This window comes from Eleginops maclovinus, chromosome 12 (genome assembly GCF_036324505.1).
Source record: "Eleginops maclovinus isolate JMC-PN-2008 ecotype Puerto Natales chromosome 12, JC_Emac_rtc_rv5, whole genome shotgun sequence".
NCBI classification, from domain to species: Eukaryota; Metazoa; Chordata; class Actinopteri; order Perciformes; family Eleginopidae; genus Eleginops; species Eleginops maclovinus.
The window spans coordinates 28,812,507-28,829,358 of record NC_086360.1 but is presented as its reverse complement, the minus strand read 5'-3'; the positions used below and the strand labels follow the sequence as shown (position 1 = coordinate 28,829,358).

General features: G+C 43.9%; 1 protein-coding gene and 6 non-coding genes across 7 annotated transcripts in view; 1 reads left to right on the top strand and 6 right to left on the bottom strand.

Annotated features, from left to right (window-relative positions):
* The window catches only part of loxl2b (lysyl oxidase-like 2b), a 39,234-nt gene extending 22,593 nt beyond the window's left edge, over positions 1–16,641 (top strand). The window contains exons 4-14 of the mRNA XM_063896442.1: positions 6,848–7,059; positions 10,418–10,634; positions 10,803–10,986; positions 12,319–12,470; positions 12,773–12,940; positions 13,613–13,778; positions 13,926–14,166; positions 14,317–14,432; positions 14,552–14,688; positions 14,908–15,019; positions 15,589–16,641. Of these exons, the coding sequence (XP_063752512.1) occupies positions 6,848–7,059; positions 10,418–10,634; positions 10,803–10,986; positions 12,319–12,470; positions 12,773–12,940; positions 13,613–13,778; positions 13,926–14,166; positions 14,317–14,432; positions 14,552–14,688; positions 14,908–15,019; positions 15,589–15,659 (1,776 nt within the window). The 3' untranslated portion in view covers positions 15,660–16,641. The remainder of the gene's footprint in view (positions 1–6,847; positions 7,060–10,417; positions 10,635–10,802; positions 10,987–12,318; positions 12,471–12,772; positions 12,941–13,612; positions 13,779–13,925; positions 14,167–14,316; positions 14,433–14,551; positions 14,689–14,907; positions 15,020–15,588) is intronic.
* On the bottom strand, positions 122–193 carry trnaq-uug (transfer RNA glutamine (anticodon UUG)). The gene has a single exon. It is a non-coding gene; the product is annotated as a tRNA-Gln (tRNA).
* trnaq-uug (transfer RNA glutamine (anticodon UUG)) lies at positions 610–681 on the bottom strand. Its single transcript has one exon. It is a non-coding gene; the product is annotated as a tRNA-Gln (tRNA).
* trnaq-uug (transfer RNA glutamine (anticodon UUG)) lies at positions 997–1,068 on the bottom strand. The gene has a single exon. It is a non-coding gene; the product is annotated as a tRNA-Gln (tRNA).
* Positions 1,367–1,438, bottom strand: trnaq-uug (transfer RNA glutamine (anticodon UUG)). Its single transcript has one exon. It is a non-coding gene; the product is annotated as a tRNA-Gln (tRNA).
* On the bottom strand, positions 3,903–3,974 carry trnaq-uug (transfer RNA glutamine (anticodon UUG)). The gene has a single exon. It is a non-coding gene; the product is annotated as a tRNA-Gln (tRNA).
* trnaq-uug (transfer RNA glutamine (anticodon UUG)) lies at positions 4,432–4,503 on the bottom strand. Its single transcript has one exon. It is a non-coding gene; the product is annotated as a tRNA-Gln (tRNA).
* Positions 16,642–16,852: the final 211 nt, after the last annotated feature.

Here is a 16,852-nt window from a genome sequence, read left to right as displayed (position 1 = left end):
TTAAACAGTGGTATAGGTAAGTGTTTGTGCTGCTAGTATTTGGTAACTGAACTTACACTCAGCATATTAACCATCTTAGGTTGGTTGTATATATATGTGGGGTTACTGTCAGCATAACATCAGGTTCCACCGAGACTTGAACTCGGATCACTGGATTCAAAGTCCAGAGTGCTGACCATTACACCATGAGATCTGCCCAGTATTGAACTTTCTATCTGGCATCAATTGAACTGTGGTGTACTTTGGGTCCACCCTTCTTCTAGTGGTCACCGAAGACTGCTGGTAACTGAACCAGTAGTCCATAGTTTAGGAGGGAGCCGTATGTTTGTACTTTACTGCACTCTTTTTTGGGCCACTGCAGTCTTTGTGTTGTGAGCTTGAGGAGGAACAGTGTGTGAAGTTGTGCTGGGGTTGATATGAACAACTACCTAAAGATGAGATTAACACCCTGCATTTAACCAATACTAGAATCAGGAGGAGCTGGTTACCCTTTTATTATACATCAAACTAACAGTGGGATTAAGCCTCTGTCTTTCACTCCTCAAGGATTGACTGTTAACAGATATTGAGCAACAGGGGGAGACTACGGGGTCTGGTCTGCAAACCATCAGGTTCCACCGAGACTTGAACTCGGATCACTGGATTCAAAGTCCAGAGTGCTTACCATTACACCATGGAACCATGTGCTGGAACCTGTGGTTTCTATCCCAGGTTACTTGTTCGGAGTATCAAAGCGATGAGTAGAACCGTTGATTGTTAAGATAGTTTGCGGGACAAAAGAAAACGGTTTCTGTTGAGAGAACTGAACCATGCTAACACTTCAGGGGCTCTACTGCAGTATTTGTTCCACCTCAGACTAAAGAGGGGCTGTGTTATGAAATTGAACCAATATAGTTAGAGGTTGTTATTTGAGTAGTTGGTACCTGAAGCAACTCAGACTCTGCAGCATTAACAGCTGGTTGTATATATATGTGGGGTTACTGTCAGCAAACAATCAGGTTCCACCGAGACTCGAACTCGGATCACTGGATTCAAAGTCCAGAGTGCTGACCATTACACCATGGAACCATGAGAGTGAGACAGTTTTTTAGGGAGACATTGAGCTGTGTTATGAGGCAAGAAACATTGGCATCTTCTAGTGTTCACATCCCAAATAACTTGTTGAAAAAATGACGACTTTTGATTTCACTAACCCTTAATGCTGGAGGAAGAAGGAAGGGTTTGGGTTTGGTCTCCATCCTGACAGGGAAGACCTGACATGATGGTTTCCTTTAGACATACTGGGAATGTGGGATTAGGGTTCCAAGTATTAGGAGGAACTATACTTACATCAAGCATCCTGTGGGGTCACCGTCAGCAAACCATCAGGTTCCACCGAGACTTGAACTCGGATCACTGGATTCAAAGTCCAGAGTGCTGACCATTACACCATGGAACCACTTTTGGGGTATTTTCTCACTTATTTCCCCCCAAATGCAGTCTTTACTCCACTGACACACATAACTACAGTATATTCTGGGTTCACCCGTCTTCTAGTAGTCACAGAGGACTTCTTAACTGAACCGAACGTCCATAGCTATCAGAGGTATCTACTTTTTATCACCAGTGGAGTCTGTTGGGTCTGAGGTGCTTCCAGTTCTCTGTGCTCTGCTTTCCTTTCAATATAAAACCATTCCTCTTGGAGCCGATGGAGGTGCACTTTATACAACTGGTGTTGTTTTGGGGACCCGTTCCTGTAAATCAGTTCAGTGACTGCTCGTTTCAGCCGGTTTTAGTCTTAAATTATACTTCAGTGGATGACATCACTCCAGCTCCATTTACCGATCAGTCCTGAGCAGTTAAAGGTATTAATGGATACGGAATATGTCCTTCTCTCTATCTTCCAGTATCTTGGCTTAATGCTGATGCAGTCCCCTCACTCCAGTTGCTGCCGGGTATATTAAAGCTGCATGAGGAGTTCTGATTAAACTCTGGAGTGTTTTCCTCTTGGCTTTACAGCCTGCAGAGCTGCTGTGTGGGTTCAACCCTGCTCTCTCATTTCCAGCCACATAAAGCAAGTGTAACTACAAATAAAACGATGTATTACAACCTCAACCTCTGGGACTCACAGCTGAGTTGCGACAGATTAAGCCCCCCCCCTTTCACCACTCCCTTATAACTCATCCAGCTAATGGCTTTCCCACATGTGCCACTTTTCCTCCTGGACTAGAAAATACTTATTTGACCCCCTCCTACCCCGGAGTTGTCCCGAAACAGACACAATTAGAAATCTCTAATTTAGTGAGGTCCTCTGGATCCCTCAGGCTAGGGGGGGGGGAGGGTTTAAGTAGTTTGAGAAATAACTCAAGACTTTGGTTCTTATTTGTCAGCATTAAATCTATTGCAACACCATCATAGCAACTTGCCAACTGATTTGGATTCAAGTTCTTAGTAGTCCTGACCATACACCATGCAACCAACTTGACACTTTCCACACAACTCCACCACAACACACCCACGCACACACATCACACACGACAATCTGGATACCCGTCTTCTAGTACTCCGAGGAATGAACTTGAAACCCTAAACCGAGAGAGGTTTCCTTATGCAAGGGAAGTTGTGGGCTGCTGATGGTTGCTGTTGCTTGGTCGTCGAATATTAAAGCTTTCCTCTTGGACGATGGAGGTGCAACTTTATACAACTGGTGTTGTTTTGGGGACCCGTTCCTGTAAATCAGTTCAGTGACTGCTCGTTTCAGCCGGTTTTAGTCTTAAATTATACTTCAGTGGATGACATCACCCCAGCTCCATTTACCGATCAATCCTGAGTAGTTAAAGGCATTAATGGATACGGAATATGTCCTTCTCTCTATCTTCCAGTATCTTGGTTTAATGCTGATGTCGCTGCAGTCCCCTCACTCCAGTTGCTGCCGGGTATATTAAAGCTGCATGAGGAGTTCTGATTAAACTCTGGAGTGTTTTCCTCTTGGCTTTACAGCCTGCAGAGCTGCTGTGTGGGTTCAACCCTGCTCTCTCATTTCCAGCCACATAAAGCAAGTGTAACTACAAATAAAACGATGTATTACAACCTCAACCTCTGGGACTCACAGCTGAGTTGCGACAGATTAAGCCCCCCCCCCTTTCACCACTCCCTTATAACTCATCCAGCTAATGGCTTTCCCACATGTGCCACTTTTCCTCCTGGACTAGAAAATACTTATTTGACCCCCTCCTACCCCGGAGTGTGTCCCGAAACAAGACACACATGTTAGAAATCTCTTATTTTATGTGAGGATCCTCTGGACCCTGAACAGGAGGGGGGGGGGGGGGGGGGGTTAAAGAAGTGGAAATAACTCAAGACTTTGGTTTCTGTATTTGTCAGACATTAAATCTAGATATTGTTCACACCACCATGCACATAGCAATCTTTGCACCCACTGTTTGTTAGGACTCATGTTCTGTATATGTAGTCCTCCAAAGCAGCAAACACACACACACACACACACACACACACACACACACACACACACACACACACACACACACACACACACACACACGGTAGAAACCTCTTCTTCTCTGCAGGCAAATGGAGACTTTTGAACCCTAAACCGGAGAGATTTCCCTGTAGATGCAGAGGGAAAAGGCTCTGGATGGTTGCTGTTTGTATGGAGGGAAAGGATTTAGGTTTATCAGACACTCAATCTGGACTCTTTCACACCTTTGGCCTGTTTGGTTGAGTTTTGTTCATGTCTCTGAACCGCAAACAGGAAGGAGGAGGATTGGAAAAGAGTTCCTACTTTGACTGAAGAGGCGCTGTGTGTGGTATATTTTGTCGTTGGTGAAGCTGTTTAGACTCTGCATATTAACCACCCTGGTGTCAGGAGGTCTTTGTGTGTATACTATGTTGGGGTTACTGTCAGGTTCCACCGAGACTTGAACTCGGATCACTGGATTCAAAGTCCAGAGTGCTGACCATTACACCATGGAACCATGAGTTTGGATCTTATTTTGCACAGCTTTTCTGGCATACATTGAGCTGCGTAATGAGGCAAAAACTATGACTCACTCTGGGTTCACCCTTCTTCTAGAGGACACAGATGACTGAACCAAAAGTTCTTAATGATGGAGGGAGTTTGCTTTCTGTGTAATCGATGATGAGCTGTGGTTTGTATCCAAAGTAACCTGGTCAGAGGCAGTGTGACTCCTTTTCTTGTCCCTTTTTGTAATAAAAAGACTAACTTCTATCATCTCTTCTTTCTAGAAAGACTAACTCTGGTTGGGTTTTGCCCCGATCTCTTACAGTAAGTTCTGCTCGGATGGTCACTGTGGAAATGGAGGATTTGTTTTTAAAATGTCAAACATGTAGACAGAACAGCGTGGGATCTAAACCTAGTATTGTGAGCAGTTATTATAAAGGAACCCTGGGGGGCTCTGTGGGGTTCCTGTCAGGTTCCACCGAGACTTGAACTCGGATCACTGGATTCAAAGTCCAGAGTGCTGACCATTACACCATGGAACCGTGAGTTGGTCCCATGGACTACTAGAAGAAGGGTGAGTGCAGAATATATTGCATTTATTAGTTTAGTAAAGACTGCATTTGCCAGAAAAAAAGGGTGATAAACAACTCAAAAATATCCGACCCTAGAAACCCCAAAACAACACACGTTAGAAACCTCTTATTTTATGGAGGCAGATTGGAGAAGTTCCTCACTAACCCCTCTCCCAACGAGTCATGTACTGTACATCTAGTAACTCAGAACCACACACACATATCTCTTATTTTCTGCATTGTTGTCCAAGTGAGGACCGTCTGAACCCCAACCCGGAGGGGGAGGGGTTGGAAAAGTGGAGAAACCTTAGAAAGAGGGCTGTTTTTAGACTCCTGTTGAGGTTCTCTCACTGTGTACGCAGAGGGGATTGGAGGCTGTATAGTCTGAGGGAGTGGGTGACTTTGTATCTTTTATAAGACATTCAAACTGGTTATTTTCACACCAGCATGCCCATATCACCCTTGTCCCCATTGTCCTGTTGGGTTGGATGTTTAGTCTGGATTTCCTTTCCAACCGAGCTCACATCGTTGGGCTGAAACCTGTTCTGTATATACAGTAGCTCCAGACGAGGTCACCATCACCACGTTTCCAGTCATTATCGTGTTCCGTGATTTCAGCCTTTTTACGGTTTTACCAGCCCCCCCCCCCCCGGCAGTCCAGACCTCGATGCCTCAAACCCAGGGTTGAGTAATGTGGTTATCTCTGGGAGGAAATAGCAGAGAGACGGATGGTTTGTACCTTTCACTCCACTGCCCTTCCCTGGAGCCAATTTAGGAAACCCCTACTTTAGGAAACCCCTACTTTAGGAAACTCCTACTGTGTCATTATTTGATGTGTAGGTTCGTTTTGGCTGTATATGAGAGGAGTCTGAATCTGTGGAGCTAAGCAACGTCCAACCCCCCCCAGGCCAGCCCGACTGAGCTGCCTCCACTCAGTCACGTAGCACAAGAATGTGGGTTTGTCTGCTGGAGAGGAAAATGTTTATTTAATCGCTGCAAATAGTCTGAGAGGAAAAGCTCCGAGCTGTTTTAGAAGGCCTCACACCAACAGACCCCTGGCTGAGTTCCCTGAGACCCTGACTCGTCTTTTCATACTTTGATAAACCTATCTCTCTTGATTTGGTCCATCAAAGTTACAAACCCAGACGGGAAACTGCAGAATTGGCCAGTATACCATGTACCAGGAGACGGTGTATCTGACGGTTGTTTGAGTGTTGAAGGGTTAGAGGTAGGGTTTGATATTAAACCCTGGATTTGTTTTTGGATGCCACTTACATTAAAATGATGCATTTCAACAGAAAACTATTGACACATGCAGCTTTAATTACTCAGCAGGTAACTCTGGGTTTCGCTGATGATTGCTAAAGGCCTGTTGTGCAACAGTGACACATTTCAGTCCGACTGTGTGAGGTTCCCAGGCTGTGGTTAAAGAGGACGTAGTGGTGGAAATAAATGCCAGTCTCCTAATTACCTCCCACTGCATGTGCACTCAAAATGAGCAGTTTTTGGAAACGCTTCCCAGCAACACACTCTAACTTTTTGCACGTGTTACCTTCAAAACCCTTCGGATACTTTGAAGCTTTCAAATCCAAAGTAACAGTTACAGGGCGGCGGGGGGGCGCGGGGTGAAGTATGAATAAAAGGAAATGTTTGGGCAATCTGGAAGAGATTTAGAAGCAGAGCTCAGGGTGGTGGTGGTGGGGGGGGTCTTTCATTGTTACCTAACACAGGAAATACTGTTTATAGACGCACGTATGGTCTGTAAGCATCGAGGCAGAACATGGAAAGTCTTTCTTTCAGATCTAAAACATTCCTCAAATGAAAGATAGGAATATTCCAGGAAAACTGTGAAACTATAATACACATATTTACAGAGATAAATGAGGACGTGTTCTGGAGTTAAATACATATTTAGCATCAGAACACTTTGTTAATCCCAGTGTTATGTTTTCTGACCTTTGCTCCATTTTACTCTGAAACAATTGTATAGAAATTAGAAAATGATCCAGAAATGTGAGAAAAAAAGTATAAACTAATTAAATAAAAACAGTAAACTAAAAAGTATTTATAAAAATGAGAAGTTTAAAGTCAAAATGTGCAAAAAAATCATGAAATAAAATCTCATTCAAATGTTTTAATTAATATTAGAAAATAAAGTAAAGAACTCAAAATGGGGACACAGCATTAGGATATTTAAGAACGATATCACAGCTGGTGTAGAACTATAAAGACATTAATGATGGTGTCAGTAAACAGTCGGTACATTTTGACATTTCTGACCGATTTGCACCTCTCTCCATTTCTCTCTCCACAGAACATCGATATCCAGGTGGAGGACGTGCGCATCAGAGCCATCCTGTCCTCGTACAGGAAGCGGATCCCGGTGACGGAGGGCTACGTGGAGGTGAAGGACGGCGGTAAATGGAAGCAGATCTGTAACACGGACTGGTCCCCGCTAAACGCCCGAGTGATCTGCGGCATGTTCGGCTTCCCCGGAGAGAGGAAGTACAACGCCAGGGTCTACAAGTGAGTACGACTATGAGGGATTTTGTAGAGCCGTATCAAATAGAGAAGCTTCAGGAATGAGTCCTAAAACCCTTTATAGCCCAACATTAGCCTCCTTTAGCTTAGCGGTTGTGACGTGAAGTCATGTGACCATGCTGTAGTTCCTTTATAGCCCAACATTAGCCTCCTTTAGCTTAGCGGTGGTGACGTGAAGTCATGTGACCGTGCTGTAGTTCCTCTATAGCCCAACATTAGCCTCCTTTAGCTTAGCGGTGGTGACGTGAAGTCATGTGACCGTGCTGTAGTTCCTTTATAGCCCAACATTAGCCGCCTTTAGCTTAGCGGTGGTGACGTGAAGTCATGTGACCGTGCTGTAGTTCCTTTATAGCCCAACATTAGCCTCCTTTAGCTTAGCGGTGGTGACGTGAAGTCATGTGACCGTGCTGTAGTTCCTTTATAGCCCAACATTAGCCTCCTTTAGCTTAGCGGTGGTGACGTGAAGTCATGTGACCGTGCTGTAGTTCCTTTATAGCCCAGCATTAGCTTTTTACTAAATCACAAAGTGGTGTTAATATGCAAAGATAGCATGATTTAAAAAACAAATGGCTGCTAGATTATTTTTTCAGACTGATCCTAACATTCCCAATATCTTTAATAAATCACTAAATCGAATAAAGTCTGAAAGAAAAGAATTTGTCCAATAACATGTTTCCAGCCAGATATTCTGCCTCAGTCCTTATTTGTTGGCGCTTTGCCTCAAAAACAACTCTTTACTGCTTTCAGAAAACTATTCTGGCATTGAATGTGATGAGTCACTTTCACAGCCTGAGTGTTTTGCAATGATGTGGTCCGACAATGAAGTACTGTGAGTCCGGGGCTGTTCTGTGGGGAGGGGGAGAAGGTCAACGCTGATAACTCTTTTACATGTTAACAGTCAACTCTGAGGAGCAAGCTCTGGTATTTTAGGTTTATCTTTAGAGAAATACTTAATGCTAATTGGTTACTTGTCATCTCAAAACTTTGCTTTACTTAATGATTATGAGAAATACAATATGTTTATCAATCTTCTGCCTTTCCAACACTAAACCCTAAGAAAACTACAGCGGTGAAGTGTTCATGTGTCACTATTGTACTGTTTAAAACACCATTTGTAGACCTTTAATTGGTTGCACCCTGTCAAGGTATTTTCTACCCCAGCATGAAGTATATTTACCCTATCTTTAGCTCTGTTTTGGTTTGGTATGTTTCTGTCTGCTGGTAGGTAAGCAGGTAGTGTACAGTGGGTGGAGTGTATCTATCTCCAGCCTGATTTGGCTCTTTAAAGAGGCCATAATAAAACCAAAACAACGAGCTGAAAGACACATGCTTCAAAGAACTGAGATTAACTAAGGTGTTGGATGCTATTCTCTAGGGTTTCATCACTACCTTATACATTATCCTCATCCATCGTTGATAAAACATACTACCTAAAGAATATGACCCAAGTTCACTCAAAACTAGAATTAAACCCCATGAATTATGACCCTATTACCTCCGTTTTGGTCTCCTCCTTCGTCCCTATAGCTTCTAAACGCTCCACTATGGTACCGTCTGCTGTTTGCTGCTGAGAGACTATTGAACAGTGGGTTTAAAGGATCAGTTTTCTTTGCATTAAACAGTCTGAGTTGGCTGGAATACAAAAGACAGTGAATCAATCCACTAACGTCTTGAGCCGTAGTTAAACCAAAACAACGAGCTGAAAGACACAAAGGCTTCAAAGCACTGAGATCAACTCAAGCGCTGGATGACTATACTCTGGGCTTTCATCACTACAAGCAGCCCCTCAAACATTACCCTGATCTGTTGTTGATCTAAAGTACTACATCAATAATATGTCCCATGTTTGAGGAACATCAGAATATCAATTCAAACAAAAACACTCAGAGACTAGATTTGGATTTATGGTCCCATTACACAATCCCAGGCTTTGGGGTCTGATGTTTGTTATGTAATGAGAGATGTCAACTGTGGAAAAGATTCCACTGAGCGGTGAGTTACTTTTCCGACCTCAAGCTGACACTCGGAACATAAACCTTCTCTGTCAGCGTAGATTATTATGGTATGTAATGTATTGCTTTAACCTTTTAACGCCAACTACGTCTTCCATGGACGGCTAGGTTTGGCTCAAAGAAGACATTTATAAAACAATCTTGAATATGGCGTGCAATGTGTCCCACAGATCTGAAATATTCTTGGGGGGGTGCAGTGCAAGGGGGGTGGGGGCGCGGGTGGTAGTACATGACGGGGGGGTCCACGTCTTTCTGTTTTGTCACTTGTTAGCAGACCCTTCACACGATAGCAGAGCGAACAGGTCATTGTCCACCAGTTAATCGATCCCGGATGGGCTCGTGCTCGCAGACGGACCCCCGCCCAAGTAAAGTCTATGTGTGGGAGTTAAAAAGCCTGTGATGATGAAACAGCCTCTTGTTTTAATAAAAACTGCCATAAAAACGTTGTTTTTAAAGGCTTAAGATGAACCGGATAACCCTGAATCCTACATGTTTGGACCAAATGCTTGGAATCACAGGCTGTAATAAAAGGAAACCCAACCTGAATCCTTCATGTTCCACATCAGTGTGTTCCTCAGTGATGTCGTTATGACCGAGCGACTCCCCAGGAGGGATGTGAATGTGCTTATGGGATGGAGCCACAGGTTAATCACTGCCTCCATGAAACATCCAACGCTGGAGTTAACTTTCAGTTAACTGCGAGCGTCTGGGCGGGAGGTTTTCTCTGCGTTAGCTAACCGCAGCTGCCTCACTTTCCATCTACGTGTCTGTCAGCACTCTCCCGCTTCAGCCTCATGAAACATGTGTTTGGTAACAGTGCTGACTCGGAGCCAAGCTCTGCTGTAGCTTCAGTTTCATAACGTTTGCTGCTTCTCTGACGCTCTAATCCAGAGTCCCTGAGAGAAAGCTGGATTTAAATGGAAATGTAAAGCCTTTTCATCAGCTGAACTAACTTGGCGCTAAGCTAACGTGATGCTAAGCTAATGATGTGAGATTTAAATAAATTCCCTGTAGCTTTTCCAATCACGACTAATATGACTCTAAGCATCACAAAGACGATGGACAAAACCAGTAAAGTGTTGGGTCATGCTATCACCAAAACATCGAGCTCCAAGACGTTTAATATTCACAAACATGACAAAAACAAAAGCCTACAAGCAGCCCCTCACACATCACCCTATGGAGGTAAAGATTCTGTCGATCCTTGTGATGTTGCGCTAAGCTAACGAGATGCTAAGCTAATGAGATGCTAAGCTAATGAGATGCTAAGCTAACTGGAAGAACTGAAATGAAGCCTCACATCTGTGTTCTGGTTCTGCGTGTGTCTGCAGGATGTTCGCTCGCCGCAGGAAACCCTCGTACTGGGACTACGCTGTGAACTGCACTGGGAATGAGGCGCACCTCTCCAGCTGTAAACTGGGGCAGGCTTCACCGCTGAAGTCCAACGTGACCTGTGGGGGGGGGTTGCCTGTGGTGGTGAGCTGTGTGGCCGGAAGAGACTTCGCCCCCACCCCCATGACGGGGTTCAGGAAGGCCTTCAGACAGGAGGTAGGTTAATCTAACACACACACTCAACTCGTGAGGCTTACTTTAATGTAGAGAGGTGCAGGAATGAGTCCTAAACCTGGGAATGAGTCCTCTCTCAGCTCCTCTGCTCAGGAGAACTTCAGGATAGAGTAAATGTGTGTTTTAGGGGTTTGTGTTCTTGCTCTGCAGCAGCCGTTGGTGCGTCTGCGTGGGGGGGCCATCGTGGGCGAGGGCCGGGTGGAGGTGCTGAAGAACGGGGAGTGGGGGACCATCTGCGACGATAACTGGAGCCTGCTGTCGGCCACCGTGGTCTGCAGGGAGCTGGGCCTCGGGACGGCCAAAGAGGCGCTGTCTGGAGGACGCCTGGGACAAGGTGCAGGACCTGGAGACTTTATAGCAGCTCATCCAGATCTGAGGGGGACACTAAATTATATTATGTTATTTTATATTATAGTACAGGTATATCATATTAACTTTGTTTAGAATAATAAATCTGAACATTTGTTTATTTTTGGGTGGAAATTAGGATTTAGTAACGTTACTAAATTCAAAATGTATTTATTTATATAATAATTTATTTATATAAATAAATAAATTTATTTATATAAATTTATTTATTTATATAAATAAATTTATATAAATAAATAAATGTATATAAATAAATAAATGTATTTATATAAATTTATTTATATAAATAAATTTATATAAATAAATTTATTTATATAAATTTATTTATTTATATAAATAAATTTATATAAATAAATAAATTTATATAAATAAATAAATGTATTTATATAAATTTATTTATATAAATAAATTTATATAAATAAATTTATTTATATAAATTTATTTATTTATATAAATAAATTTATATAAATAAATAAATTTATTTATATAAATAAATTTATTTATATAAATACATTTATTTATTTATATAAATTTATTTATTTATATAAATTTATTTATTTATATAAATTTAAAGCAAAACTGTTTAAAGAAAGACCAAAGATATATATTTTTAAATAAATAAAGATTATACCTATTCAATATATGCAAAAACAATAATATTATTATCGTTGTTGTTGTTGTTGTTGTTGTTGTTGTTGTTGTTGTGTACGTATGTGATTTATACATTTATTTTACTTTTTATGTTAGAATAAGTCAGAATCAGAAATCACCTTTTGTGACATTCTTAAGATAAGACAGAAAAACGTGAAATAAAAAGGTCAAAAGAAAAATGGATTTTCTTTTGAAATAAAAACTAAATATGTAAAAATGTGGTAAAACATGCAGAAGGAACCAGCCGTTTTAACTGGAGGCACGTTCTGCACGTTCCTGTAACACTAGACGAGGAAAATGTGGAAACATCAGGATTTCTCATCAGTGGCTCTGCAACCGAAAAACAAAACTCAGATGGAAAAAGTAAAAAAACTCTGTTGTCAATAGTGATAACACAGAAGCAAGGGGGGGGGGGGGACAGGGATTCTAGTCTTTGCACCACAGACCGTAGAGGTACCTCTTTGAACTCCGGGAAAGCCAGGCCAGCTGCTGACTTCTGTCTCCAGGGATGTATGCTAATCTAAGCTAATAAAAAACAGGCTGTAGTTTTGAAAAGGAAAGTAAATGTAGTAAAGGGAAGACCTTCATGGACACTTCTTAATAACTGTGAAGCGTTGTTCAGAACCTGTCCCTGTGTGCTCCTCAGGGATGGGTCCGGTGCACATGAACGAGGTGCAGTGCTCTGGGTTTGAGAAGTCCATCACCGAGTGCTCCTTCAACAAGGAGTCGGCGGGCTGCAGCCACGAGGAGGACGCCGCCGTCCGCTGCAACGTCCCCGCCATGGGCTTCCAGCAGTCGGTGAGTAGAGACACCGCAGCCTGTTGGACACTATAGTGGACTTGTGGTCTCATAACGGTCTGTACGTCCACGTGGCCCCCCTGCAGGGTACATGAGCTGATAGCTGAGCTTCTCACGAGTAAAAACATGTATGAAACTTGGTTGTGCGGCGCAGGGCTCATGTTTGAAAAGCATCTACACAGAACAAACCCAGGCGAGACAAACAGAAAACACGAACATCAACTCCAGCTCCAGACACCCTGCAGACCCCCCCTCAGTAACCATCTTAAATCAGCCACTCTGTTTGTGTTGTTCTCCCCCAGCTGCGCCTCAGCGGGGGCCGTAACCCGTTCGAGGGCCGGGTGGAAGTGCTGATGGAGAAGAACGGCTCTCTGGTCTGGGGCACGGTGTGCAGCGAGGGCTGGGGGACCATGGAGGCCATGGTGGTCTGCAGGCAGCTGGGACTGGGATTCGCCAGCAACGCCTTCCAGGTAGGAGAACCTGCAGCCCCACAAGCAACCGGGGGAGGGGGGTCATCTTCTCGACCATGCACAGGTTCTGAATAATTACTTTTACTTCAGGAAGTTAATATACATTATTTGGTCGCACACAAGTTGCCCAGACCTAATGTGACCCTGATATAAACAGGTGAGGTGCGCCCTCTAGTGGTCAAAGTGGGGAATCGCCCTACTTTAATCCAAAGTCATAAACATGTAATTATTTGAATAACAAAAAGCCTCTTTTGTTGCAGTTAAACCTTCTATACTGATATAATGTTGCTGGAGTTTGCAGGACATTTTCTTTTGATGAAATAATTTTAGATTTATTTATAATTTGTTAATAAAATATTAAATCAAATATATCTGATAACAATATAAACCAGAGTAGGTGTTGGAAAGCTCAGAGCCGTACTGTTTATTGTTAAACATTTAACATAAATATACATTTCAGAGTTGTTCTAACTGGAAATACAAGGCGATCAAAGTTCAGAAACTCGTATTTCCGATTATTCCTTCAGCACATGAATGCAGCATCTCTCTGTTTCCCAAAGTTAGGAATATTTTTCTTGTCGGTTGCTGTGTGACTCCTCGATGCTCCCACAAGTGTTCATGATATCAGATCTGTTGGTTTGACCTGGCTCTGTTCTGTCGCCCCCCCCTCAGGAGACGTGGTACTGGCCGGGCGAGGTGAGCGCTGACTCGGTGGTGATGAGCGGGGTCCGCTGCTCTGGCACCGAGATGTCTCTGAACCACTGTCTGCACCACGGGCCCCACCTAAGCTGCTCAAAGGGGGGGGGCCGCAATGCCGCCGGGGTCTCCTGCTCCGAGAGTAAGACCTCTGATTCATAGGGGGGGGGATTGGGATCAATAAAGTTGAGCTTTGAATTTTAATCCCACAAAATGTAGTTTTTTTTGTCAAATTCCAGAATCATTTCCCGCCCTTTCTAACTACATTTTCTCCCCCCCCCCCTCCCAGCGGCCCCGGACCTGGTTCTGAACCCCCAGGTGGTGGAGCAGACCACCTACATGGAGGACCGGCCCATGTTCATGCTGCAGTGCGCCTACGAGGAGAACTGCCTGTCCTCCACGTCCAGCGACACGCCGGCCAACTCGTACCGCCGCCTGCTGCGCTTCTCCTCCCAGATCCACAACAACGGCCAGTCCGACTTCAGGCCCAAAGCGGGGCGCCACTCCTGGGTGTGGCACGACTGTCACAGGTCAGAACCCCCCCCCCCCCCCCCCCCCCCCCCCCCCCCCGTTAATTTATACTACATGTACCGTATGAGAAGTGTAGCAGGCAGAATCCCAGAGAAATAAAAGTGTGTGTGTGTGTGTGTGTGTGTGTGTGTGTGTGTGTGTGTGTGCAGGCATTACCACAGCATGGAGGTGTTCACCCTCTATGACCTGTTCACCCTCAACGGGACCAAAGTGGCGGAGGGACACAAAGCCAGTTTCTGTCTGGAGGACTCCGAGTGTGACGAAGGTGAGGAACGACACGGGGTGAAATATTCCACACACACCTTTGTGTTTGTGGAATATTTCAGATTTTATGAGAAGCTCCTCGGATAATATTTCCTGTATTTCCGTCCCGTTCCCCTGCAGGAATCGAGAAGAGATATGAGTGCGCTAACTTCGGAGAGCAGGGGATCACTGTGGGCTGCTGGGACACGTACCGACACGACATCGACTGCCAGTGGATCGACATCACCGACATCAAACCTGGAGACTATATCTTCCAGGTGAGGCTTCCTGCAGAGCGCCTCATGTCCTTCCTCATTATATCTGTATATATTTACAAATTAGTATTTACACTTTTTTTAATTCACTATTTCATTTATTACTCTTTATATTTTACATGTCCATGACTCGGTGTTCCACATTTGATTTTGTACACATAAAGAGTGAGCCGCTTTATAAAGAGCCCCACTGACCCGTCGCCTAATGCTCCCCCCTCACAGATAGTGATCAACCCGAACTACGAGGTGCCGGAGTCGGACTACAGCAACAACATCATGAAGTGCAGGTGTCGATACGACGGCCATCGGGTCTGGATGTACAGCTGCCATAACGGTGAGAGAGCGGTCACTGAGAGGAGTACCTCCATCATCAAATGATACGTTGTTATATCACACAGCAGCATTCAGGGGTTAATGAGACCAGCTGTCAAATAAATTCATGAATCAAAAAGTTGAAAACGTAAAAAGACGCCCAATCACTCGTAGCTCTTCATCTGTCCTCTTCTTTAATCCTCTCAGGCTCTGTTTTAAACCCTATGGAGGGATGAGATGTGTCTGAAAGCATATCCAAGTTTCAAGGATAATTGACCTGCTTGTGATTGATTTGTATAATTTGAACTTATGAGGAAACACGAGATCTCAGGAGAAATAAAATAGCATCAAAAAAGGAGAAAATATACATGTTGGAATAAAAATGTACAAAAATATAAAGCGGGATGTTAAATACACTTTAAGTGTGTAAGGGGGAATATTAAATGAAATGTACCTCAGCTCTAGTGGGGGGCCCAGCCCTTCCCCTCGGTGAAAAATGGTTTGGACCCCCCTGGCATAAAGTATGACACCCCCTTATAGTTCTCATTGGAGGTGACTTGAGTAGTGATATCTATCTGTGTGTGTCTGCAGGCGGGTCTTTAAGCACTGAGACGGAGCAGACGTTCCCCGGCCTCCTCAACAACCAGGTGACCCACAGGTAGAGACGCTGCAGACCCCCACACCCCCCCTGCAGTGGAGACCCCTGATCAACATCCAAAGACTCTTATAAACTCTGGCCAGACCCCCTTTAAATATTCTCCTCCATCCATGAGGCAGCATCTTCCATTCCTCCTCCCCATGAAGCTACCTGATGGGAAGATGGGCACTGCCACAGGTTGCTAGCCGCTAGTTGCTAGCTTCCATTTTAACCAACGCATCACCCGTGTGTGTTCCTTGCTCTGGATCAGCCCGGAGTCGGAGCCTCTCCACGGCTCCTCAGAAACCCATAGGCCATGTAACGGGAAAGATTGTCCATATTTTATGTTCCATGGTAAACACCCATTCTAAGTCTTCAAGGCTGAATAGAGCAGTGCAGGAATGAGTCAGCACTTCCTGTCCCCTGGTCTGGAGGTCAATGGTTTGCTGAATGTGATTGTGGTTTACAGAGAGGCAGAGATTTACACATTTGGTTCTACCACAAAAACAGGTTGCTAACGAGACGACTAAACGCCCAACATTAGCCACCGTTAGCTTAGCATATGTGTAGATCATCCTGCTGAACTAAACGTTTGTTCGACACAGAGAGTATGTTCTGCAATAATCCAAAATCACATGAAGAAATCCCATTGGACCAGGGAGATGCTGCCTTCAGGGTCCAACACAGAAAAAGGACACTCCTGCGCCGCTCTTCTCTGACAGTGATGGAAAACTCCTCCCTGTGTATTCAGTGGGAGTGGCAGATATTACTTACTGTATTGAAGTTTTTTGACTGTTTTACTCCTTACGTTCAATACTGTGTGTGTTAATGCTATTTTATTGTCCTTTTTATAATGGTGCTATCTAACCGCTCCTCTGTTTTCTGAGGGTGCGGTACACGTTGAACAGCTACATTATGTATACTAACAGTATACTTGAACTGACCGTATCAAACATTTGCTTTGTGTGTAAAACTGTAATAAAGGTCTGAGTTATGGAGCAACCAAATATCATATGTTCAGTGTTCAATCATTCCACAAACTACGAGATGTTTTGGATACATTTCCACAAACTACGAGATGTTTTGGATACATTTCTACAAACTACGAGTTATTTTGGATACATTTCTACAAACTACGAGTTGTTTTGGATACATGTCTACAAACTACGAGTTATTTTGGATACATTTCTACAAACTACGAGTTGTTTTGGATACATG